The sequence below is a fragment of the Aspergillus karnatakaensis genome (assembly GCF_047715665.1).
Source record: "Aspergillus karnatakaensis strain CBS 102800 unplaced genomic scaffold BJY04scaffold_9, whole genome shotgun sequence".
In the NCBI taxonomy this organism is placed as follows: Eukaryota; Fungi; Ascomycota; class Eurotiomycetes; order Eurotiales; family Aspergillaceae; genus Aspergillus; species Aspergillus karnatakaensis.
Genome location: NW_027395721.1, coordinates 212,372 through 236,457, shown reverse-complemented (window position 1 = coordinate 236,457; position 24,086 = coordinate 212,372). Strand labels below are relative to the sequence as shown.

Here is a 24,086-nt window from a genome sequence, read left to right as displayed (position 1 = left end):
CGCGTCCCCCTTAATGAAAATCTCCGCGCCCCATCCTAACCGCCCAGAATATCCACCCCTTACGCAAATATCGAGAGTCTCGATTCTAAGCCATTCAATTCTCTGTTTACCTCTTTAGTTTCAGATCTCTCTTCATGTTTATGTGGTGCTACTCTTAACCTGTTATCGCATTGCATACTTTTCCTCAATACCTACTTACTACTACCTAATTTAACCGAACGAACGGAGAACAAGGAGTGGAAAAAGAGACGAAAGGAAGGAAGTCCCATCACAATGCCTCGCACACTTTCCACGCGATCAAGCACCCGCTCCAGCACACGCCTTCCCCGCTCAGCGTCGGCAGCAGGGCAACTCGGTATCTCATCCTTCGCAAGAACGACCAAGCCCGGCAGCGGACTCCCAGCGTCAAAAATCTTAGAGGATGGCAAGAGCCAGGTTCAGAGCGGCGGACTCCCCGTCTCGCCTTCCAAGAAGCGAAAGCTGCACGAGCTAGCCAATGTCGAGTGCATCGTCTCGAGAGAGGGAAAGAACGAGTCCATCGCCGAGGAGGCAGACCTGAACCTGACGCCGTCGAAAGTCCTCAAGTTTTCGAACTTATCTGTCAACTCCCCCTCGCCCAGGAAAGGACGAAGCGGACACTATGTTTCAACGACTGCAACATCGGCTCCTTCGCCTTCATCGTCGCCTTCTACGCGCTCGACTGCGCCTTCGACACGAGTATCGAGTCAGCATGGGATCGAGGAGCCATCCACGCCGTCGAAGCGTCAGACTTCAAATTCAAAAGACACGGCTAAGACGACGAAGAAAACCCCGAGCTCGACTCCATTCGTTCTATCTGTTACACGTGCGCCCGTTGTCGAGGAGCTGGTGCGGCTACACTCGGCATTTTTGAAGGCTTTGACCATCCACGTTGCGCATCGGGGTCTTGCGGCGCCGGCAGATTTGAGGGAGTTCTTGCCCAGTATTGAGCGAATCTGGAAGAAGAGGAAGGTTGTTGTGAAGGACTTGCAGAGGTTGTTGTGGATTCACGGGAAGGATTCGAGCCCTGTTGTGTTTCGGCTTGCGAATCATGGGCTTGGACGGGTTTGTTTGGAGAGGATTGAAGGGAGGATGGAGAGGGTTGATGAGGCGGAACTACAGAGCAGGTTTGAAGGGACGGTTGATCTGCTTTGGGAGGAGGCGGTGGATAAAGTCGGTGGTGAGGAGGAGAAAGTCGATTTCCTGGCTGGATTGGGACTCGCGCAGATCCAGGAGAGCCTGGCGCCGTTTACGAGTTTCCGGAAGGGGCAGCAGCGGCTGCAGGATCTTAAGGGGGGCGTTATTAGGATGAAGATGGAGGGGCTGGCTGCTGAGTCTGTGCAAGAGAAGGATGTGAACAGTGCGACCTCGCCGTCTAAGATGAGAAGCGCAACTACTTCACGAAAACTGGGCCTCCTGGAGCGCATCAAGAGCAAGGTGTCGCTCCAGGCAAAGTTGCCACCACCGCCATCAAAGGATGTCCTGATGCGCAGGGCTGCGGCTGGCCGCGTCGAGGAAGTTGCTGGCGTTCTTTCCCTGCTGCGACCCGCTGGGTATGTGGGCAGCGGTCCGATGGCCCGGATGGCTGTTCAACGGACTCCATTCTGCCTCGAGACGATCGTCCGCAATGTTCAGGATTCCACCCGCAATCCTATCTCAGAAAAGGAAGTCGAGGCTTGCCTTGAGATTCTTGCAAGAGAAGATGTTGCTGGCCATTGGATTAGCATTGTTGTCGTTAACCAGCTCAAGTCTGTGGTCTTAAAGTCTTGCGGTGATGTTCAACTGAAGGATGTCGCGCTGAAGGTGTCTCAGCTGAAAGCTGGGTGGGAGGACTCGTCATAAGTTTTGGTATATCTGTGCGCTCTTTGTATTTGTTTTGGGTTGAATGGAGTTGGTTATTCGGTCGATTGATACTAGCGGTTGCATGGAGTTAAGAGGTTGGCATTTTTGTATGCATGGAAACGCATGGCATGGCATTGCATAGCGTCTGTATTTCGATATCCTGTATGATAGATACACTATACATAATATAATTTTGATCAAACCTTTCCTAATCAAGTAATCCAGTTCCGGTAGACAGCACTGTCCAATCTAGGTGCCAGTATCAGAAAGCAAGAGAAGTCGACTATGAAGACCTATCTTTCTTTGATCTCCCCATGCCCTCGTAAGGTCTTTCCAGCATGAGATCTTGGTATTCGGGTTGCTACTTAGACCTAATGATCTTCCGGCTTCGTGAAGCTCGTTCTAGGCGCTTTTGATCTCTTGGGCTGTCCAACGAGAAGAGACGACGATATATAGCCGGGGTCGGACTATCAGTGAGCGTTTACTGGAGTCACAACCCTGACCTTCGGAGATTCAGACACATCTATATAACCGGACGGCATCCTTGTTGCAGCTAGAGTGTCGATATTCCCGTTGATTAAGCTACCCCGAACCAGCCATGAGGACACAGGCGAAATATATCCCAGCGGCAGCAACTAGAAATAATCGACATCTTAGCCGAATATAACCAACAACAAACACCCTTTAACCTTTTTATACCAGGACAGAACGTTCGAGCAGCACCATATTTCCCCCCATATAAGAACCCTAGTCGTTCTTCCTTTGTCGTGCACTTTTACTATATATTAAAGTTGGTTTGTTGAGTAAGTCACGGTGCTCGCAAAGCCTGCACAACCCCCCATCTCAACGCCACTACCAGCACTTACTCAATCTAGGCAAGAAAAAATGAAGGAAGGAGCAAGCCGTACCCGCCCACCCCAACAAAAATCTGATTTACACACAAATCTCATGAATTTCAGCATATTTATCCTCAAATACTTGCCGATATAGCTACAAAACAAAGAGAAGTCTTCAACAATCACTCCGATATGGTGTAATGGTTAACATCGCCGTCTCTCAGTGACGTCATTGATCACGGCAGCTCGGGGTTCGATTCCCCGTATCGGAATTTCTTTTTTGACCTCGTTTGGGTGGTTTATTTTTATGGTCGTTGTGTGAAGTATATAAAAGTTTGAGAGACGATTTTTACTCTTCGGTACGGGTGGATGTCATGGTGACGTTTGTGCTTTCCTTAGTGGTTTAAGCTTAAATCTTGTTGCGATGGGAGTTGTGCGCGCCTTCCTTGTGAGTTATGAGGGTTCACAGACGCTGCGGACTAGACGTTCACGAGGTCGTAGGAGTATTGGAGTAATGGAGTACTTAGAGTCAGTGGTGCATAGACTGTTTCGCCTATGACAACTCAGATGCCGAGAGCTAAACAATTGAATTGGTATATCGCATATATAAAAGCAGACATGAACCAGCATGTACTAACAATCTACTATAAAAAACCCCTCCATCCATCACCCGGCTTAATGATCTCTCCTCTTCTGTTTCTTCTTCGGCCTCTCCTCTCCCCTATCCCTACGCTTGCCCTTGTCCTCTCCTTGCCCCCTCTCTTTCTTCTTCTGCTTCCGTGTCTCAGCCCCAACACCATCACCATCCCCCCTCTTCCTTTTCCCCGGCAGAGCAGGAAGCGGAATCTCTGCAAGCTCACGCGAGAGAATCTCAGCGGTCATAATCTGCAGCGACCGCACCATACCGAGCCCTCCTCGGTTCTGGTCCACGGCCTCTATCACGCGGTTCAAAGCATCGAGTTCTTGGGTGTTAAGGACGGGTGCTTTACCCTTCTTATTTCTTGCGAGGGTGGAGGGCGTTGCTGCTCGTTGAGGTGGTTTTGGAAGGGCGGATTTCCCGCTGCTGGGGGAGGCTTTGGCCTTGGCTTTGATTCTGGAGTTGGAGGGGCCTATAGATATGTATGGCGTAATTAGCATAGTGTAACCAGCAGCCAGTACTGCAAGAGGAATGTGAGAGAAGTAAGGGGCTCGCGAGGAATGTGTCCGCAGGTCTGCAAGGTCCCACTCCATCAAACATCCAGTCATATCCACCAGTCAACCGGCAGCAGCAGGGGTTATCCCCAAATGCAAGAATCAATCAAAGTAGTACCCATGAGACCATCGGAATGAAAAAGAGGATTGGCTTGCAGCTTTTTATACTAATTACATCATCGCAAGATCCCAAACACGTAGAGAAATAGACACAGGAACATGCCCAGAATGAGCACAGTCAGGAGGATCCAGATCCACTTGTACTCACCGGGTTTGAGGTGGTGGTGGTCGTCGTCTTCCAGGACTGGAAGATACTTGGAGTACTCTTTGGCGTTGGAGCTGCCGCTTGAGCTGGTGCTTGCCCGGCCGCGACTTCCATCGTTGCTGGCTTGGTAGGGTTGGTCGTTTGCGGGGGCATTCTCCTCGGTGAAAGAGTGATATGCCTGTGGTGAGGATTCGCGTGAAGGCACAGAAGCTAATAGGTATGGTTATCAATAACGTGCGGCTTAAACCAGAGTGGGGGTATACATACATGGGCCTGGGTGAGGTCTTCGTGCGAGCGGTGGGCGTTGGTAGTTAAGATAGTTGAAATGAAAGGCATCTGGTGCTGCAGCCGATAGTGGTGATCGAAGGCTCACATAGTCTGTGGGCGTGGGCTTCTGGTTTTTGAAATGTGGCGGCGGCGGAGGAACGGGCAAGGGGTCGTCGACGTCTTGGATAGTCTCCGCATACTGGCCGCAGCGAATCGACTGTCTCAACTGAAATCGAACAATCGGATCACACAGGCAGTTTCGAAGGTACTGGTGTGCGTACACGCGCAGTTTCTTCGGATCCTGGCCATGTGTGTCTGGCGAGCCGGGGTCAAACTCCCAGCGAAGCTTTCCTAATGGTGCGGAGCTGGCTGAACGAGAGCGGCTCTTCTGGCCCTGTGCGGGCTTTTCAGTAGCGGCAGGTCGTATCAACCAACGCGGCGTGGGTGCATCGTCTCCGATGTAAATCTTTGGTCGATTTTGAAGTGGCTGTTCGCGACCTCCGAATTGCTTTGCGAGCTTTGACCGGTGCTCCTTGTTCAGGTTGGGCAGCCCTAGTTCTAGGCCTTGGACGATTATTGGCATCTGCAACATGGGAAGCTCCACGGGGCTCTCACATTGTCTATCGGGGGAAAATGTATCCTCCATCTCAACGTCCTCGATGTGTTCGGGAGCGTCCGGTGGCTGCCATGTTTGTGGACGAGGAGGGAGTTTTCCTCCCACTCGCACTTTGGGAAGACCTCCGCCTATCCTCGATAAGAACTCTTCTGGCTCAGGGTCTTCAGGAGCACTCGGCGGCTGTGCATCAAGCCTCCATATAGGGAGGCCCTTTTCATTATACTCCATAACGGAGCTCTCTTTGGAAGGCATGTCTAGCAATCTGATATCGTGTTACAAGCAAAGCTGTAAGGGTGTAAGCTAGAGAGAATATCATGCGGGGGAGGGAGACTTACTTCTCAGTGCCTTCGTTGGCCGCACAAGACACAATCTGAAGTTTAATGATATATAAAATTGTATGTTGACGGAGCTTGATAGGAATAAGATGGCTGGAAAGGTTAGCAAGAGAGTCGTCAATAGTGAGCAACTTCAGTAACTCACTTGAAGAAGACTCAGGATTTCCTTTTGTCAAAAGGGCGGGATTCCTAGAGACAACGATGGGATGCGAGAGGGACAAAGAAGCTTTCGAACGAAGAGTGCGTGAGCGAGAGACCGAGTATTCAGTCTTTGTTCATACCTCGACAGCCCCCAATTCCGAATTATGACGATTCCTTGATCTCCAAAAATAACACCTTTGAAAGGATTCCGTTCACTATCCGAAATTAGTTCTCCCGGCAGTTGAAATTTATCGAGGTCATAAACTTACCAGGTCCGTAACACCTGACACACTGAATAGCAACCAACAAATAAGAAACCAGAACGTAGAAGTATACCCCGACAAATAAGCTCATATGATGTACAGCTCGAAATAGAATATGACGAGGTGTCAGCACCTTAGTGAGACATAGACGAACTCTCAGCGCCGTAGGGCAGTCGACTATCCGACAATAACCGTTGAGAAGTGGAAATGAAAGTTTAGTTTTACCCATAGCTCTCATGGGGCCCTGTAGTCATCCTATAGGAAGGATGCTGATGATGGCGATCAACAAAGAAGCTATGGGCGCATTCCCCGGGCGTTTGGAGTACGTACGACTCGATCAAGGAGTGATGATCACCACCAACCAGCCTTACTTGATATCGCCTAATAATTCCGTCAGCATGATGCTTGGTCCATGAAACAGGGATGCATACAATTCGTATGTGTCAATTTCTGGGGTGGTCGTTGGTGGCAAGGGAAATTCATCCACATTCCTGGCAAGACTTGATAAAATCGACAATGCCAGTTTCAACCCATGCCAGCTCTCTTCAGAACTCCCCCATCCCCATACCCCAACATTTGAAAGAGCTTTAATGGTGGGAGTTCTGATTTTAATTCGGGTAAGAGACGACCTCGAGGCCATCGTGGGAAGCAGCATCGGCTCATTCAAGATTGAGTAAGAGGGAAGACCAATTACAAAAAGACTCCGCCCGTGGGATAGAATGAGGTAGATTAGGTAGATATCGGACCTCATCTGCGGTGAACTATATGGTACTTTGACGCCTTTCCATGAACGAAGATAGGTGGCCTACTGCAACACTCGCCCATTACTCTCCTCCACAATGAGATCAAATTCTGGCTGGAACTCCGTGTAAAAGTTATGCTGTACAGATACAGTTAGTTCTCACTGTGCAAGACCATCACCACACTCTGTCACCACAAAGCAGACGAAAATTTCTAAGAGAAGAGAGCACATACCGGATTCTGCACCGCATCAGCTGTATATTGCGCCACCTCATCGGTAATAATCTTCTTTGGCACCCCGTTTGCCGCCGCCGCCTCAGCTAGCAGCTGTGAGTGGCATGCATGGTCGAGGGAAGCAAAAAGCCAAGCTGCTTCGTCGACGGTTGAGCCCACGGTTAGAAGGCTATATAAATCCAGTATATTAGCATCGGTATATCTCTGAAGAAGAAACGAAAGAAGAGAGAATGAGACATACCCGTGGTTCTGCAAGATACACGCAATGTTCTCCTCCCCGAGCGCTTTGGCAATCGCCCTTCCTTCGTCAACAGCGAGCGCGACGCCGCCGTGATCCTCGTAGACACTGAGTTTGCCGTAGAAGTTGCATGCGTCTGTTCATCACACCACATATGTCAGCTTCCTTTTCCATGCTCATGCCAATTCCAACTATGCTGCAGCCTAGAGCAGCCTTGAACATGAGAATTAACTGGGAACGAACCTTGTGTGAGCATCTCAACAGGCTTCCCAAAAACACTCCACGTCTTCCCATAGATCCCATGCGTATGCGCCGCAGCCATAACATCAGGCCGCGCCTTATGAATCTCCGAATGGATCATGAAGCCCGCCTCATTGATAGGTAATTGAGCTCCACCTTCAGTAACGTACCCCTCCGAGTCGACAAGAACCAGATCAGAGGCCTTCATGGCAGAGAAATGTTTCGCATACGGGTTTATCCAGAAGTGGTCTTTCAGCACGGGGTCTGTATACCTCAATTAGCTATAAGCGTCTTAAACCAGACTCCGGCCGGATGAGACGTACCGCGAACAGAAATATGTCCGGAAATTCCCTCGTTGAAGCCCTCGCGGCCGAAATAGCGGAAGGCGGCGGCCATGTGTTCGCGGATCCATTGACGCTCGGCGTAGGGGTCGCTGAACTTGGGGATTCCGCGGAGTTTGAGCGTGCCGGCGCGGTTACCGCGGGCTGTGGCCTGGAAGGTCTTGTCTGTGGAGGCATCGGGGATAGAGGATGTTGTTGAGTTGGGGTTTGTGTTGGAGGTAGTGGATGAAGGCTCGTCGGTGACGACCACTTGGGTGGGTTGGGTGAGGGTTGTGGTTGTTGTAGACATTTCTGAGTGTTGCTCTGGGGGTATCAAGATCGAAGAGAGGATGAAAAGCAATAAGATGGAATGGAGGGAACTTGAAGAGGTGAAGTAGCCTTTTAAGCTTGAGGATCTTCTTATCTCCGCACCCCACTTGGAGTTGGAGATGCCTGAAAGCATCATCCATCGTGCGCTTGTCGCCAGAAGGCGCATGTCATTCGAAGGCGTTGCAACATGTCGGTCTCTATTGGCTATGCACGTTATGCACTGCAGAACGAGTAGTACGTGATGACAGTAAGTGCATGGCTACTGCGCGTTGTCTCCATGTGGTATACAAATGCACTATCAGCCCTCGGGTGGCCACATTAGGGTAGATCAGTCAAGAGGCGACAAACAAGACTTAACCGGAACTCCGTCTATACAATTCCCATGCCAGTAAGAGGGTATACAATAATGAAGAAAAAGGGAAAGAAAGGTCCGAGCAGCCGTACCCTCGGCATCAACATGATGAGGAAAAAAGAGATAGTAATAGGAACAAGGAAAAAAAATGAGTGCCTGCTGAGAACCAGCTAACTATACCGCCTCATCACCCTTCATATTTACCATCTCGTACTCGCCGCCGGCATTGCGCCCTCGACCTGAATGAAGTCCATTGCTGTTTTCCCCTCCCGAACTTGGTGCAGTAAGACTGCTCGCAATACCGCCGAAGCTAATCGGCTGCAGCTCCCGATACCGACAGGCCCAGATACCGAGCGAGATCATGAGAGCCGCACTGGCGCATTGTAGACCCCACCAGAGGAGATTCGAGGGGACGGCTCGGGTATATAACGACGTCGTCAGAAGGTGTATGAAATGAATCGTAAAAGCGAAGTCGGGGATGAGCTTCGACCGCGAAACGAGAAGGAGGAGAAATATCACACTATCCCAACCTGTTAGCTGATTCGACATTCCTCCCACGCTCTGCCACAGCTAGGCTGGCAGTGAGGGTTACCCACGATAGGAGACTATTCAACATCCACACAAGTCCCAACATCCACCCCAGCGTAGTATCACCCCTCAAAGCATTCCAACTCAGCACGAGGTCTATGCTAAATGCGGTGCCGTAGACCAATGTAGTGAACAGAATCAATGCAGTCGCGGTGACATAATACGCAGCTTGCAAAACCAGGATCTTGCGGACGATTTTCAGCGGTGGAAGGTCTGTTCGGGCCCCCGCTGGAGGAGGCCTTCGGCGCGGGGGCATGAACTATGTGGTATACCAGGCAGACTGGTAATTCGAGCTTGTGTCTTCGGCAAGCGGACGGAGGTTTCAGCGGCTTGAGACGGAGATGTAGACGATCCGAGGCGTTAGAGAGAGGTTTCTGTTCGTAGGTAGCGTGTCGTTGCAAAGCAAGGCTTGCAAGAAGATGCTCCTATTGAGATCTGCACAGAAACGGCGAGTTGAGGTGTGTAATGGCACCGCGAAGCTGATGAAGTCGACAATGAACCAAGTCGGCTTAGCGCCACATGACCGGCCGGAAGTCATGCGGAGCGGAGCCCGCCTGCATCTCGGAAGCTCCAGACTCTGAGGTACAACTACAACAGCTCAAACAACAACCCTCGAGCTCGCTTTAACCGATCCCCCACGCGATACCCTCTTATAAGCATAATGGGCTGGTTCTCCTCGACACCCGACACAAAACAAGCCTCCGATGGCGGCCGCATAGCACCGGACCGAACCTCGCGACAAAGATGCTGGGAGGGCCGGGATATGTTCTTCGCTTGCTTGGACAATAATGAGATTGTGGATGCGATCAAGGGTGACAAAGAGGCGAGGAAGAAGTGCGCAAAAGAGATTGCAGAGTTTGAAACGGCCTGTTCGAGCACCTGGGTATGTAACTAAGGTGGAGGGGATACCCATACCCCTCCGCTCAGATTGAGAGTTTGGGCATTTCTGACTGTTCTTGTGCTCTGCTAGGTCAAATACTTCAAAGAAAAGCGTGTGATGGAATATAACCGAGACAAGACGATCGAGCGGATCAAGAAGGAAGATGCCGCTACAGTGCAGGACCTGAAATCACAAGGATGGGGGCAGAAGTGAGGTTACGAGGACCACAGGAACTGGACAAACTAGAATTGGTCGAGCCAGGGGCTCCTGTATTTGTATTGTACTATATTTACGCTTAATGACCCCCAGAATTCTCTACCCGCCCAACTCGCATTAGAATTATTGCAGCTCAAGCTTGCGAAAATCCGAGATAAGTCGCGCCCATGTAATGGCGACAATGTAAATAAGGAAAACAGGACCTAGCCATAAGATAGAGGAGATGACCGACGCCGGTGAACATGGGCCCCAAGACAACAGAATCAAATCGAGAACTATCTTTGCGCTAACTCCTCAAACCAACAGAACAATGGCCGAAACGATACCGAATAAGAAGCCAATGATTGGCGCTCAAGTAACGAATAATCAACGCCAACTCCTGTAGGTGCTAATCCGTTGTTTTGCGAAACAGTGTGATGCTGTAAAGAAATGATTCAAGAAAACTCGTGATTCATTGTCTCCATTTGCCCAGCTGGCTCATGAGATTCTGGACTTGTTGAGGAGGCAAGGGTGCCTGGCCTTGGGGCTGAGGTCCCCCGAGGCCTTTGGCTAGGAGTGATAATAGATTGGGATCGGAGATAGCCGCGGAGTTAGGAGTATGCAGCGGGAAGGGCTGCTGTGGAAGCTGCTGCGGGGGGTGAAGCGGAACAGGCGGTCGTGTTGCGGCGCTCAAAAGGCTCGCAAGATCCGGTGTTGGGTGAGAGTTAGTAGGAGCGGGAAATGGCGGCTGCGCGGCTGGAACTGCAGGCCGTTGTTGCTGCTGGAGCGCGGCCAAAAGCGACTGCAAGCCAGCTCCGTCAAGGTGGGAAATGGCGTTTGCGAAGTTTGGTGGACTAGGGAGAGCAGGGGCGGGATGTGGTAGAGTCGCAGTAGGCAGTGCTGGAACTCCAAAAGCCGTGGGTGCAAAAGGGACTGGGGCATTTCGTTGCAAAGATTGTGCTTGGAAGACAATCTCCGCCGCGACATTAGGTTCGAGGTCAGGATACTCATTGGATCGGATATTGTCTGCGCCTGCACTTCGATCGAACACTTGTAGGGGGATTTTCCTCGAGAATTGGCTCGGGCGTGATAGTCGCACAACGGCGAGAACGCCCTCAGACGCCTGGCGCTTGACCGCAGCGTCGAGAGGGATCCGTGGCCCTAGTGTGAGAATATCGACGCGGAGTCCTCGATTGCGAAAGCTGCCCTCAACGTGATAAACAAAGTTCCTAAATCGTGTCAGAAGGGTAAATGGCAATGAGTGCAAAAAGTCTTACCTATCCAACTCCTCCAGAACAAGGATCTGCACGTCCGGAACGTCTCTAGGAGCTCTTCTCGCAACGGGCAAGTCCGCATCATCAAATGTCGCACGACGTGGGCTTGGGCTGCGATGGCGCCTGTCTCTGCTATAAGGCGATCGAGAGCGTCGCCTTTCACGCCGGTCGAAGCGTTCTGGAGTTCTGTCTCTCGAGCGATACCCCTCCCGTGGACGATATCCACGCGGAGATGGGGATCGAACGGGGGGGCGGTAGTCATCACGTCTACGATGCAAGGGCTCATCTCGGAAGTCACTAAATGGCAGCCTTCCTGGTTCATGCGGCCGGTCATATCGATCCGGTGGTGCGCGCGAGGAACGATTGCTCGAAGGCCCGCCTCGACTGAACTCGGGTGACCTCGAGCGACGAGGTGGGGCACGTGAAGGTTCCGCTGCTGCTGGCGCAGGTCTAGTATTTCGCTGTGGCTTGGAGATTTCTAGATCTGAACAAAGTTAGTGCTTGCGTGTAAGATCTTCAAGAGTTGGCACTTACGAACTTTGCGCCCTCTCACAATGGCACCCTGTTCGCCCTCAAGAGCTCGCTTACAAGAGGCAGACTCTAGGAATTGAATAAAACCATAAGCTTGCTTGATCGATATTTGAGCAAGCTTTCCGTAACTATGGAAGATATGGAAGAGGTCCCGCTTGGTCACCCTTTCGGTAGGTAGATTACCTGCAATGTCCCATGTTAAAAGTGTACGCTTGACTTATCAAAGGCTGATACTAACCGACAAACAATCTCGATCCGTACGGAAAGCGATCCCACAACCCCTCTGTCACGTATACTCTCTCATCATGCAGGAATGCGTCATATTTCTTTTGCACTTCTGGCCCCCAGGGTGTATCTTCATCTCCACGGTTAGCTTGCTTATCGACACGAGCATTGTTCTGAGTAGCTGAAACCGTGGTTTCTTGAGACTCTACCAACGGGGCCGAGGACTGTTGGAAGCTAGCAACGGGCGGAGGAGGAAGGGAGCCAGTTCCCGAAGATGTCCCTGGAGCTCCAGTGCCGGTCAACGAAGCTAGTCCGATACTGGCCTGGTAATTACTCGGCTGTGACGCATAAGGGTTTGCGGTAGCAGCAGTGGCTTGGGCAGGAAGCTGATGATAAGAGCGGATATCATCGGTTGGATTATAATTGGGGTGAATAGAAGGCTTCTCCTGGGGCGGAGGGCGAGGAGGAAGACCCATGGAAGATTGAGATATCTCATCAGTATGAGGGGATGCAGCAGCGTCATCCGCAGCCAGAGTAGAAGTGGAGGGCGCCGTGGAGGTGGATGGGAGATTATCAAGGAGGTTCTGGAAGTCGACGCCGTTCCCAGCACTATGGTCTCCCTCCGCGTCTAGTTGACCTTGCGACACCGATTCGGTCTGCAAGGCGGAGGAGTGGTCTACCTCGTTCGCGAAGGGGAAGTTGCGAGCAGCATGGGAAGAAGAAGGGAGGGCACCGGGAATAGATTGGGCAAGAAGGGAGTTGAGATCTGATGGAGGACATGCTGTTAGAGAAGAGTCTGCGGTAACTTCCCCAACACTGGAGGGCTCGGTGGAATTGGGAGATGGGAGTGGGTTGGGGGAAGGAAGGAAAGGGGCAGTTGTAGTCGTAGTAGAAGGAGACGTGGTATCCGTATCCATCAACCCGTCATTGACTAAGAGAGGTCCAGAATGGAGGCTACCTTTAGTATGCGATTGATGCTGTGATGGCCGCTGTTCCTGTGCGACTTGTACAGAACCAGAACTCGCGTCCTCCCTCGCCTCAGCCGACCATGTATAATGCCCACTAGGGTGCGTGCGGTAGTTTTCTCCATGCAAATACTCGACTGGCTCATAAGTCGAGGTGTCGTTGAACACCGGGTCCATCTGATTTTGCAGCACTGGGATGTTGGCAGGTTCCGCGACGTGTAACGGGCGAGGGCTCTCGGGGGTCAACGTCTTGCCGCGAAAGTGAAGCGCCTCATCGGGGGAGTCTGGCGTCATGTAGGCCAAGGTAGGAGAATAAAATCATCTACAGAAAACACGTGGGATCAAGGGCGCCCGGAGGGGGTTGCGTCTTCCACGCGGCAGACTCGACGATGAGCGCAAAGCTTAGGTGGGGCTACCGTGAAAGAGGCCGCCGAGTTGGAGAAGAAAGAGCTGAAGAACAACTCGGGAAGAGGAGAAGATGGATCGAGATGATGATGGCGGGGTTGAAGACGGTGAGATGGAGCTGATAAGGGGGAGGAGGTATGAAAGAGAGTAGTGGTGGTGGTGGTTCTGGTGGTGGCAGGGGAGGTGCAGAAAGATCTAGTCGGAGAGGGAAAAGTTGGATGGCCGATGAGGAGACACCGAAAATTCACGGCAGCAGCACACACCAGGGACCGTGCTCCGTCCAGACACCGAGTGAGGGTAATCAATAATGAATAATAATAATAATATCGGCGATAATGACCAGGACAATGACAGGTATACTGGGACAATTATTAATAGGAACCCAAGATAGTCTTCGGGAGTAGTTGTGGCTGAAGAACGACTCGGCGACTGGAGGGGGCTGGAATCTAAAGGCGGATAAAGGCCCAGCTAGTGAGCTTAGGGAAGAGCCATAGAAGGCGAGTCGAAGCTCAGCGAGCCTTTGCGGTTTGAGAAAGTCGAGAAAGAGTCTGCTGGATGATGGATCTTGATCGCAGCAGTGAAGACTGAGTAGGGTACTCGAGGGTGAAGAGGAAAGAGTTTGCTTGGCGGATGTGCTCAAGGTGAGGTGATAGCAGTGGGTCCCTGACTACACTACTGAGTAAACTGACGATCCAATCTGCGCTGTTCTTGTTTGCAGCTCGTTGAGTCCAGGCCCTTGCGACGGTAGTAAACTAGTTCTTCCGTCCATGTGACCTTGTCAAGAACTAGTAGTACGTATCTATCATTCAGTCATTCCTCGATGTACAAACATGGGTCTTTCTATGGATTATCCTATCTTTACCAAAGTTTGCCGCCTCGGCTCCCCTCGTGTCATGTTCCGCAACCTATATCCTTTCATCCGATACAGTGCCACAATCCGGAGATCCTTCACCTCTCGGCGAGCAGCAGACGTTTCCAACGACGATGTAGCTGCAGCTAGGGAATGGCTCTCCAAGTTCAACTCCACAATCATCCCCCGTCATGTCGGTGAAATCTCCTTTAGCCGCTCTGGCGGCCCCGGCGGCCAGAACGTCAACAAGTCTGTCCCCGCACTCGCTTCGTACCGGAGCACAGGGTTTAGGTTGTTATCGGCACTAACGCTGGCTCGACAGGGTCAATTCAAAAGCGACTTTAAGAGTGCCGCTGCATTCTTTGTTGCCTTTGCTGCCGCGCATTGTACATTCACCGCTCCAGAACTCCCGCTACTATGCAGCCAGAAAGCACAGCCTGGTCATTCAGTCTGAAGAGTCGCGGAAGCAGTCCGACAACGTGGACGCTTGTTTCCAAAAGCTCCACCAGCTAGTAAAGTCCACGACTGAAAGTGTGGTTCCTGGCGAGACTTCCCCCGAGCAGAGGGATCGTGTGCGGAAACTGTGCGTACACTATGACTATTTGGGCAACGGAGACTGACACATGACAGGGAAAAAGCTGCCAATGAAAACCGAATTAAGGCTAAAAAACTGCACAGTAGCAAAAAGAGTAGTCGCCGGGGTGATCGTGACGATTAAAAGGTGCTTTTCCCACAAATCTATATAAACTGACATGCTTGACATATGGCAATAACGGTAATGGTAATCTGATAAGAACAACTCTGAACGACGCCCAACGCCAACGCTGAAAGCATTTTACGCTTCCTGAAGAACCAGCTCCGCTTTTCCAATCGTGGCAGCAATAGCCTTTTGGAGAGAGGGGTCCAAGTCCTTCGTCTGCTCAACCGGACGCAACCAGCTGACTACCTCCTTTGCAACTCCAGGTTTCTGGCGATGTTCTTGAAGTCGTGAGAGAGCCGCTCCCAAGGCTCGAGGGAACTCGGGTGAAGTGGGTCGAATTCCGGCAGTAGGGAGCTTGATGTAACAAATCAGAGTATGAGAACTGGCGGGCTTGGAAGCTTGCATGCCATCAACAATATGTGTCAGAATCTTTTGCAGGCAGGGTACTTCCTCGAACTCAAAGACCATGTCGAAGAAATCGTGGCAGAACCGGTCATCATGATTGAGCGTCTTGATGGCCGAATCAAAGATAGCCATTGGGATGGCACCGCTAAGCGCAGGTGTTGAGTTGAGAGTTTTAATCGCTTCTTGGTTGACGCTATCGTCATTCGCACTTGGGTTGATATCCTCCTCTGTAATCTGTGGCATCATGATCATGTCGGCATCGAGGTCATCGGCAGTAGTCTCCTGTTTGGAAGCTTCGTACTTTTCGTCAAGTCCGAGGATACGTTGTCGAGCCACAATCTTGGTGATGTAGATGAGCTCCAGCTTGGCATACTGAATCCAGAGCCTCCGGGAGCTTTGGCAGAACCTCAATCCACGCTGCATGTAAGTCCTCGCCTGAGACATATCGGCATGATCCTCCATGTGGTACTGGGCAGCGTAGATCCACAGATCCGCATTTGATGGATGGAGCCGCAGCGCATCCATCAAGATTGTGCTGAGCTTCTTGTATGCCTTCTGCCGCCGAGCATATTCAGTGTACTGAATCCATAATCCGATATCACCATGGAACTTGCGAGTCGCGCGATCCAGGACAAAGAATATCCGACGTTGTCCGCTGAATCCTGTCGCCTTTATACCCAGTCGCTTCACTCTCATGCGCCGGAGGCTGTCGAGGTTCATTTCGTACTCCGCATACCGAACGAAATCGTTAGGGTGAGCGCCGCGCGCATTGATTTTGTGTTCGAAGTCGGATCGCTTCTTGATGATGGATGTGATTTCCTCCTGAGCAGACAAACACATTAGCCTGCTGTTTCTTGAGATGAACAGCCTGTGGAGAATTACCTTGCTGAAGATCTTTTTTTGCTCGTACTCTTTGAGCTCTGGGACGGATTTTTCCAGATAGAACCGCGCTTTATCTGTAGTGGCGGACATGACTGATTCTTAGACAGCAGGGCGGTTCGAAGCTCAGGTCGGGTTGAATTAAGTTGGTGATCAAAAGGCCGATAAAAAAAGTTGCTATCCCGCACTTTTTTAGAAGCCTGAAATCCAAGGCCTGAACCCGTGGCCGCTTGCCGGAAGCGCACTAGCGGGACTCGCCCGCGGACTGCCGAGGAGCATGGATAGTAAATCTAATGCCTCGCTGGCCTCAGGGGTTCTCTTCTTGCTTGCTTGCTGTCTGCCTTCCGCCCTACCTTCTTTCCTTTCTGTTGATTCTTGATACTTTTCTTCTTGACTCTCTCTAACCCTTTTCATTACCTTTATCATACACCCGCTTCGAGACTGGGTGTCCCCTTGCGCGACAATGGCGCCGCGGATCAAAGATGGGGACGCGGTTGCGGCTGTGGGTGTCCCCTCAATTCGATACACTGGTCTATTTGCTGATATCTAATAGATAAATGGAAAATGGGTCTCATGGGCTCATACCGCCGTCGCCTACACTGCATTTTTCAGTGCCCTCGTGGTGGGCATGAGCCTGCATTTTAGGAAAATCGTTCAGAACGAACACTACGGCTACCCTGATGAATGGTTCCCTTCTGTCTCAGCAACCATTGGTGATCGATACCCGGAGCGCTCCTTCTTCCAAGTCTTTATTGCCATCACCTCTGGCCCCCGCTTCGCCCTCGTTTTCCTTTGGTACCTTCTCACTGCCCGCCCCAACTCGACCCTCCCAAAGTTCGTGGCCGGTGTTGGAATCTTCCGGACATTTACTTGCGGCGGATGGACATACGTTACGTCGACGGACGACCATGACTGGCATGATATTTTTATGATTTCATACTTGGTCGCTACGCTGCCTTGGACAATTGGCTGTTTGGCTTTGAGCCCCAACAATCGTCGGGCTGTCAAGTATAGAAAGATTATGGCCGGCCTATTCTTCGGTACTCTGGTACCATTGATCTACTACTTCATCCAGCACAAAGTGCACAAGGTGCCTGGAGGTGAGGGTTGTTCCATTGGTTTGCATACTCATGCTAATATGTCCAGCTTACACCAAGTACGCCTTCTTCGAATGGTCCCTAATTCTGTTTGATGTCGGATTCGACGCGGTGACCGCGCTTGATTTTGAGGCTTTTGAAATTGTGGTTAGGGATGTCAAGGGAATTAGTCGAGGGTATGTACAGTGGCTTCCGAAATAATGCACAGCCAGAAAATGTACAGTTGCCATTGCGGACGTTGGTATTTGAAGACATGATCTAAGATGAATTTATTTCAGGCAGTTGAAAACTACTGCGGACTCGGTCCTTGAGAAAGAGTGCGTACACTCACCCCGAGGCATATTACAGATATTAATTGTAAATAGGAAGGGAAAGCCCGTCGGAAATACCTTCGGTCAGGGATTCTTCTGGAGTGAAGTCTTCGACGCCGCAGCGGATGCGTACAATGGGGTACATGCTTCTCCACCTCGATTTTTGGCTGTCACTGACAATAGTAGTTTGTCTACTGGACTAACTGGACTTCGCTTCCTGTTCTTGTCTGGTACTTCCCCCTCTGGCACATGGGTATTTCCGGGTATGAGGTCGTCATTCTCAGCTATCTTTCGCCAATCCTTCTCGGCGTTCCCGGTTTTAGAACTCTTGTCGTTAAGAACACACGTCTCTTCCATTTCCTCTCGCTCTCCGGGTTCCTTGCCTACAAGGTGCAGGATCCCGCCAACCGACTATTTATCAGTTCCTTTGCTGTTGCCTGCAGCTGCATCACCTTTGCCGCCACCTTATACGCCGAGAGGGCGCAGACCACAAGACTCGAATCCCGCGTGTTTGCATGGGGCATTGGGTTGATCATGTCTAGCGTCGCCAAGTTTGCAGGAAAGACCAACAATCCCGTATGGCCTATCATGCATGCAAGCAATGGAGGATGGAACAAGCTCGGACTCCTTCTTGCTGTCTTGGCTGGCATCCGGTCTTTCAGGACCTCTCAGACCAACGGCGGAGACTACTACCCCCCGAGCGGTAAGAAGGGCTCTCCTCTGCTTGCAGGGCTGGGAGTCGGCAGTATGATCTTCGGCATGCACTTTCTCCTGTCTGATTCTAGCACAATGATTGCGTGGGTTTGGGAAGGCTACCCAGTCCGAGGCCCTATTGCTGTGCCCCACGGTGCACTCACCATCTTCGCTATGGGTGCCGGGCTTGTTTTTGGCCTTTTCTATCCTAAAATTGCTGGAAGCTGGACTGCTTTTGGAATCGGCTCGGTTGGTGCGGCTTTCCTTACAGCCTCTAGCCACTGGACTGGGTTCTACGGAGCCTTGACTGTCGCATTCTATCTGTTGGCTCTCGCTCCCGTTCTGATCTCATCTGCCGTTCGCCACTCTCCTGCTCCGACTTTTGGTCTTGCTTTCTTCGTGTACATCTTTTTGCTTCTTTTCCACGTCTGGGTCGTTGCCTACGCCTTTGTGCCTGGTGGCCCTCTCGTTAGAGAGCATACTGATTGGATCATGATCATCACGATGCTCTGCATTGGCGCCGGTGTGTTTTCTGCCGCCGTGTCTAGAACAAGCAGCCCGAAGAACACTGCCATCAGCCCCAACGGCCGTAGGCAACGGTCGTACTACGTCTACGTGCTTGTCGCATTGCAATTGCTGTCCGTTTCTATTGCCTACCTCCGCTTCCCGACCAACGACTATACTCCCTATCACAAGGAGGACAAGGTTGTCACTGCCGGTATCTGGACCATCCACTTTGGCCTCGATAACGACATGTGGGCATCCGAGCGGCGCATGCGTGATGTTATTGAGGAGCTTGAGCTTGATGTTATCGGCCTCCTCGAGTCCGACAATCAGCGCATTATCATGGGCAACCGTGATGTCACCCAGTTCATTGCCGAAGACTTGGGCATGTACGCGGATTTCGGACCCGGCCCCAACAAGCACACCTGGGGTGCCGCTCTGCTTTCCAAGTTCCCCATCGTCAATTCTACCCACCACCTCCTTCCTTCACCGGTTGGTGAGCTTGCTCCTGCCATTCACGCCACTCTGGATATGTATGGCGAGCTTGTCGACGTCGTTGTCTTCCACTCCGGACAGGAGGAAGACCCAGAAGACCGTCGCCTGCAAACCGAGTACCTTTCTAACCTGATGGGCTCCTCTCCCCGCCCCCTGATTCTCCTCAGCTACCTCGTCACGAAGCCGCTCGAAGGCAACTACAACACCTACGTCAGTGATGTGAGCGGCATGAAGGACATTGACCGATCCGATTGGGACCGCTGGTGCGAGTACATTCTATACAAGAACATCAAGCGAACCGGCTACGCTCGCGTCAGCCGTGACTCCATCACCGATACTGAAATTCAGGTACGTTACATCGGCCATCTCCTAGACTCAAGCATGCTAACATTGTAACTCAGGTCGGTAAATTCGTCGTTGGACAACCCGAGCCCGAATCCGACATGATGATCCCGGAGGAGATGGTCGCTCCAGGTCTTCGCTTCCCATCGCTATTCCGTGGTCAAGGCGTTCGCGGACACCGTTATCATGTCTTTAACGAGCCGAGATACTGGCAGTGATTTCAGATCTGCTGTTTCTCGTTCCTTATCTCTGTTCTGTACCCTCAACCCTAGACAATAAATGTTGTTTGCTGGAGGATGACCCCTGTGTTTCATCTCGTTGGGTCATACGCCAGTCCTGATACATACGAACAGCTGTGTATAGTGACTTGATTCAAAAGACCTTTTTCTGTTCCTGATAGCTGTTTTTCGTAGGATTTGATTCAGTTGTAGGCGTGTCTAGATAACAGCCCTCGAGGCAGTGTTCCCCTCCAGGAAGGGGCATTGAGTGTAAACGCCAACATTGGAATAGATTGATGCCAGTGAAGGGGTCGTGTGAGTGGCCTGAATTGTTGGTACAGTGATGCAAATAAAAAGCAACGACAATGAGAAAAACAGTATGACCGATGAGTTGGCAGGCCGCAGAAGAGTGCAAAGCGTTGGTCTAGGTCGATGATAGTGCTTGTGAACATCCTGTGGGCAATGGGCATTCGGTGTGATGTTGGCAAAAGGAATAGCATTTCAGACATCCTACATACTCTGGCGATCAATACATTCTAATTAACCTGTCCAAAAGCATATAAAAAACACCACAGCATGAACATGAAAGCCAAGTTACACGGGTATAGAAAGCGAACACTTCCTTCTCCAAGCAGTCTGTAAACAGACCAGATTGATGAAAAAAGATTCGCGTCGATCGGGGGTAGTGTAAGCCCGATGACACTATGCAGCCGGCCATGCGCAAGCACAGAGGACCAGCCACGAAGACCAAAAATAAGAATAATCAATGTTGTGTTCCTTAGAACACTTTCAGAGATTAAACTGAAAAGAACAGATACTACACTTGATCTAAGCCAAAAGGCAAAGAGAGCTAAAGAAGAAAAGAAAAAAAGTTCAAAGGGCAGCGGGCAAGCTCGTGTTTTATGTTGTCGAGGGAGGGTCTGTGCGTAGCGAGGCTACTAGTGTCGTTTTGGAAGCTGTTTGATTGGATGGAATGGTGAGCGGGTGGTGAGAGAAAACCCTAGGCATTCTGCCCTAGCTTTCTTCTAGAAATGGACTAGCGGCCACCGCACGATCGAATTGCTCGGATGCTCGATCGACACTTTTCTCATCCACACCACAGGCGCAGGATACTCACCTCTTTGCGACCAACGACTTCTTTTTTCTCCTCATCCCTAATTACCCCCTCTTTAGTCACAATGGCTCCCGCTGCTGTATGTTTCCATTCTTGAACTGCTTTGCTGTTCCCCCTGCGTGTTGTGACACTGCACTCGCTCGACTCGCTCTCGCTTCACTTGACTGCTGCGGCCGAAATGCCCGGTCGATGGAGTGAGCTGAGATGCGACGAGACTGAAATAGAGAGTCAGGACGCAACACAACCGGGGCGACAAATGGAACAGTAGGCTAACAACTCTTCGACGGAATAGGCCCGTGGTCGCAAGGCCCAGAAGGTCACCCAGAAGGTATGCTTTTCCTTGCCTCCATTATTAATTCTTTCTTGAGTGCAGAGTTAACAGTCTGCCCGCAGTTCATCATCAACGCTTCTCAGCCCGCCAACGACAAGATCTTCGATGTCTCCGCCTTCGAGAAGTTCCTCCACGACCGCATCAAGGTTGAGGGCCGCGTCGGCAACCTCGGCGACAAGGTCGTCATCTCTCAGGTTGGCGATGGCAAGGTCGAGGTCGTCGCTCACATTCCCTTCTCCGGTCGCTACCTCAAGTACCTGTACGTTGTCATGAATCGCTCGTTGAACGATGGACGGACGCTAATCGCTGCAACAGGACCAAGAAGTACCTCAAGAAGCAGCAGCTCCGTGACTGGCTCCGCGTTGTCTCCACATCCAAGGGCGTTTACGAGCTCCGCTTCTACAACGTCGCTTCTGAGGAGGCTGATGAGGATGAGGAGTAAATTCTCCCTCGTATCATCTGAGAGAGAATGGGCTGGACTGTTCGTGGCTCGATTCGACTAGGTGTTGTACTCAAAAAAGGTGTCTGGGTTCATGTCGACGGTCACTGATGGTCGGCCCGGGTGCGATACGCTCTGTCGGGGTGCGCTGTTATTCGGTTGATTGATGGTTCGGTTGCATGAATTCGAGATGATGGAGCAGCTGGTCATCCTGAAAAGGTGGCTTTTGCTTTCTTTATCTTCTCTATATACCCACTGTGTGGTCGGCTGTTGTATCGATTTGGTTGAGTGGTGTACTTCGGATCTACTCATGACGTTATGAATGGTAGATATGACATGAATATGGAGCGGTTTTGCCCAACAACACATGTTGTTCCTTGTAGCTTTTGTGCCTTTGTATTTGCAGACAAGATCGTAGTTCCTGTGTAGAGTAGATCCTTCCCCCAACCCTCTAACCGCTATATCCAGTATGTGAAATCTCAAGGCCTCTCAGCTTCTCTACACAAACTCCTCCACCTCAACCCCCCTCTCATCCCCATTAACCAACCTCCCACCCCGCACAACCCACCCCTCCCTCCTCAACCCCCTCATCACCTCCTGCGCCTTAACCCTAATTAGATCCCCCGTCGCAACCGCATCCTCCAAACTATCATGCCCCCGCCCGCCAACCTGGATATCGCGATCCAGGAACTTCCTCGCCAGCGTCCGCAGCGCCATGCGATACGGAAGCCCGCCACCAGGATGCGGGTATAGCAGCGCGGTATCAATAATAGTCGGGTGGATCACGCGGCACGCGTTAAGGTCATTGTCAATCGCATGGCCGATGAGCGGTGTTTCCGGAGTAAGGAGTTGAAAGAGAAGTGAGCGGGCGGCGGAGGGGGAGGGGACGACTTGGAGCTGAGTTTGATCCGGAATTGGGTTTGATTTTGGTTCCGATGATGACGACGGTTCAGATGGTGGTGGATCGGAGGGGTGTTCAGAGGAGGAGTAAGGGAGCGCGTTCGCGTAGTGTTCCGGATATACGCCCGAGAATCTAGAATTCAGGTCTAGGACCTCGCCTAGCGGCCGGACGAGGATATCGAGGACTTTCTGCCCCTGCGGCCAGCTAACGGCCGTAAGCCGGATGAGTTCGAGACCGAGGGTCGTGTAGCCCATTTCGCAATCGAAGCAGATCGGCTGCGGGTTCTTCGCATCAAGACTCGGATTCGCTGGCGTCGTCTCAAACTGCAGGATTGACGCGAGGCGCTTCACTTCTGAGACTTTGAAGACGTGCGTCTCGCCCTTCGTGCAGCCCGGCGATTGCCCGAGGGTCTCGTTGCAGCAGGTGAAGTATGCTTCTCTGGAGCCTGTGACGTGGTCGGTTTTCTTCTTGGGTGGGTACAGTGCTTTGCCTGGGTGGTGGGTGCATAGGCCGCCGGTGGTGAGGGTGCCGTCTTCGCGGCGGCCGGGGAAGACCTGGAAGCGGCCGCCGCAGCGGTCGCACTTTTCCCAGCCTTTAGACTCCAGGACGCCCTTTTGGGCGGTTTCGATTTCTGCGTCGCTGGGGGCACGGGTTACGTAGCCGTGTTCTTCGAGGCCGTGGAGGGGAGTGACTAGACGGGAGACGACGGCGAGTTCTTCGGCGGGTGTGAGGGTGGTGAAGGGGTTTGATTCTTTCGGGTCTTTTACTGCTGGAGCGCCGATGGGAGTGAGTTTGTAGTACTTCTTGTTGAGGTATACTTTTAGCTCTTTTTCCCAGTCCTCTTTAGTGAGTTTGGAGAGCTTCACGATCCGCAGCTTGATGATGTTGGGGTATATAGTTGGGTTGTCTTTTGCCACTTTTTCTTCCTCGTCGAGAGCCATCGTGACGAGCTCGTCTGGCGTCAGGATTAGGCATTTGTCCTTAAGACTTTTGTCTTTGACGAGCATGGTGTTCAGAGTGCATAGAGTACTATGCAGTTTCTTCAAGATAGCGGAACGGACATTGAAACTTGCAGGTGCTTTTGGAAGCATGCGCGGGTTGAGCGATTCTTTTGGAGCTTGTCTAGGTGGTCGACTGGATCCTGAACTTTGTGTAACAGCCTGCTTGACAGGCGTGGCCTTTGTGCCAGGAGAATGTGATGACAATGGCCGGGGTTTCTCAACCTTCGGTGCAGGTGTCGCGGGCTTCCGAATGGGTGCGGACGTGGTTTTGATGGGTGGTCCGCTTTTGGCCTGTGGTATCACTTCTTTCTTCTCACTCTGAGGATCAAGTTTAATCCTTTTAGGAGCCGGCTCATCGATCTCCCCTTCTTCTAGTGACTGAATTCGGGTAACAGGCTTAGAAACGACCTCTCGGTGAGAGAAGATACAGGTGAACAGCGAGCATTGCTCACCCTGCGGGCAAGGAACGTCTTTGAACAGTCCTAAAGGAGCGAACATCGTGAGGTGAAAGTGA

At 51.5% G+C, this 24,086-nt stretch overlaps 11 protein-coding genes and 1 non-coding gene across 12 annotated transcripts; 6 read left to right on the top strand and 6 right to left on the bottom strand.

Annotated features, from left to right (window-relative positions):
- Positions 1–273: 273 nt before the first annotated feature.
- On the top strand, positions 274–1,860 carry BJY04DRAFT_215112 (DNA replication factor Cdt1 C-terminal domain-containing protein; the record flags this gene model as incomplete). The annotated part of the gene is made up of 1 exon (XM_073715415.1): positions 274–1,860. One exon carries the CDS (start codon positions 274–276, stop codon positions 1,858–1,860), a length of 1,587 nt encoding a protein of 528 aa, XP_073574464.1.
- Positions 1,861–2,882: 1,022 nt separating this feature from the next.
- On the top strand, positions 2,883–2,968 carry BJY04DRAFT_t32. Its single transcript has one exon. It is a non-coding gene; the product is annotated as a tRNA-Glu (tRNA).
- A 954-nt stretch (positions 2,969–3,922) lies between these two features.
- Positions 3,923–5,451, bottom strand: BJY04DRAFT_168533 (uncharacterized protein). Its single transcript, XM_073709167.1, has 3 exons — positions 5,371–5,451; positions 4,420–5,320; positions 3,923–4,362 (listed from the first exon to the last, which is right to left on the bottom strand). Exons 2-3 carry the CDS (start codon positions 5,285–5,287, stop codon positions 4,064–4,066), a joined length of 1,167 nt encoding a protein of 388 aa, XP_073574463.1. The 5' UTR covers positions 5,288–5,320; positions 5,371–5,451; the 3' UTR covers positions 3,923–4,063.
- Positions 5,452–6,579: 1,128 nt separating this feature from the next.
- BJY04DRAFT_205723 (class II aldolase/adducin domain protein) lies at positions 6,580–7,857 on the bottom strand (the record flags this gene model as incomplete). Its single annotated transcript, XM_073713631.1, has 5 exons — positions 6,580–6,654; positions 6,750–6,918; positions 6,991–7,123; positions 7,231–7,491; positions 7,551–7,857. The coding sequence occupies 5 exons, from the start codon at positions 7,855–7,857 to the stop codon at positions 6,580–6,582; spliced, it is 945 nt and encodes a 314-aa protein (XP_073574462.1).
- Positions 7,858–8,110: 253 nt separating this feature from the next.
- Positions 8,111–9,301, bottom strand: BJY04DRAFT_168500 (protein SYS1). Its single transcript, XM_073709166.1, has 2 exons — positions 8,826–9,301; positions 8,111–8,749 (listed from the first exon to the last, which is right to left on the bottom strand). Exons 1-2 carry the CDS (start codon positions 9,071–9,073, stop codon positions 8,404–8,406), a joined length of 594 nt encoding a protein of 197 aa, XP_073574461.1. The 5' UTR covers positions 9,074–9,301; the 3' UTR covers positions 8,111–8,403.
- Positions 9,302–9,398: 97 nt separating this feature from the next.
- Positions 9,399–10,023, top strand: BJY04DRAFT_168490 (cytochrome c oxidase subunit 6B family protein). The gene is made up of 2 exons (XM_073709165.1): positions 9,399–9,700; positions 9,788–10,023. The coding sequence occupies exons 1-2, from the start codon at positions 9,479–9,481 to the stop codon at positions 9,908–9,910; spliced, it is 345 nt and encodes a 114-aa protein (XP_073574460.1). The 5' UTR covers positions 9,399–9,478; the 3' UTR covers positions 9,911–10,023.
- Positions 10,024–10,331: 308 nt separating this feature from the next.
- Positions 10,332–13,387, bottom strand: BJY04DRAFT_233005 (putative RNA-binding protein (Nab3)). Its single transcript, XM_073719858.1, has 4 exons — positions 11,936–13,387; positions 11,701–11,880; positions 11,170–11,650; positions 10,332–11,121 (listed from the first exon to the last, which is right to left on the bottom strand). Exons 1-4 carry the CDS (start codon positions 13,179–13,181, stop codon positions 10,365–10,367), a joined length of 2,664 nt encoding a protein of 887 aa, XP_073574459.1. The 5' UTR covers positions 13,182–13,387; the 3' UTR covers positions 10,332–10,364.
- Positions 13,388–14,122: 735 nt separating this feature from the next.
- BJY04DRAFT_215106 (peptidyl-tRNA hydrolase domain protein) lies at positions 14,123–14,860 on the top strand (the record flags this gene model as incomplete). The annotated part of the gene is made up of 3 exons (XM_073715414.1): positions 14,123–14,412; positions 14,465–14,725; positions 14,773–14,860. The coding sequence occupies 3 exons, from the start codon at positions 14,123–14,125 to the stop codon at positions 14,858–14,860; spliced, it is 639 nt and encodes a 212-aa protein (XP_073574458.1).
- On the bottom strand, positions 14,773–16,262 carry BJY04DRAFT_168478 (snoRNA-binding rRNA-processing protein UTP6). The gene is made up of 2 exons (XM_073709164.1): positions 16,130–16,262; positions 14,773–16,069 (listed from the first exon to the last, which is right to left on the bottom strand). Exons 1-2 carry the CDS (start codon positions 16,217–16,219, stop codon positions 14,978–14,980), a joined length of 1,182 nt encoding a protein of 393 aa, XP_073574457.1. The 5' UTR covers positions 16,220–16,262; the 3' UTR covers positions 14,773–14,977.
- A 327-nt stretch (positions 16,263–16,589) lies between these two features.
- Positions 16,590–19,786, top strand: BJY04DRAFT_205721 (putative integral plasma membrane protein; the record flags this gene model as incomplete). Its single annotated transcript, XM_073713630.1, has 7 exons — positions 16,590–16,628; positions 16,680–17,226; positions 17,273–17,399; positions 17,502–17,540; positions 17,589–17,673; positions 17,721–19,574; positions 19,628–19,786. The coding sequence occupies 7 exons, from the start codon at positions 16,590–16,592 to the stop codon at positions 19,784–19,786; spliced, it is 2,850 nt and encodes a 949-aa protein (XP_073574456.1).
- A 1,017-nt stretch (positions 19,787–20,803) lies between these two features.
- On the top strand, positions 20,804–22,036 carry BJY04DRAFT_181652 (60S ribosomal protein eL22). Its single transcript, XM_073710225.1, has 4 exons — positions 20,804–20,979; positions 21,193–21,228; positions 21,294–21,490; positions 21,547–22,036. Exons 1-4 carry the CDS (start codon positions 20,854–20,856, stop codon positions 21,671–21,673), a joined length of 486 nt encoding a protein of 161 aa, XP_073574455.1. The 5' UTR covers positions 20,804–20,853; the 3' UTR covers positions 21,674–22,036.
- A 132-nt stretch (positions 22,037–22,168) lies between these two features.
- Positions 22,169–24,070, bottom strand: rex3 (putative RNA exonuclease Rex3; the record flags this gene model as incomplete). Its single annotated transcript, XM_073715413.1, has 1 exon — positions 22,169–24,070. The coding sequence occupies one exon, from the start codon at positions 24,068–24,070 to the stop codon at positions 22,169–22,171; it is 1,902 nt and encodes a 633-aa protein (XP_073574454.1).
- Between the last annotated feature and the right edge of the window lie 16 nt (positions 24,071–24,086).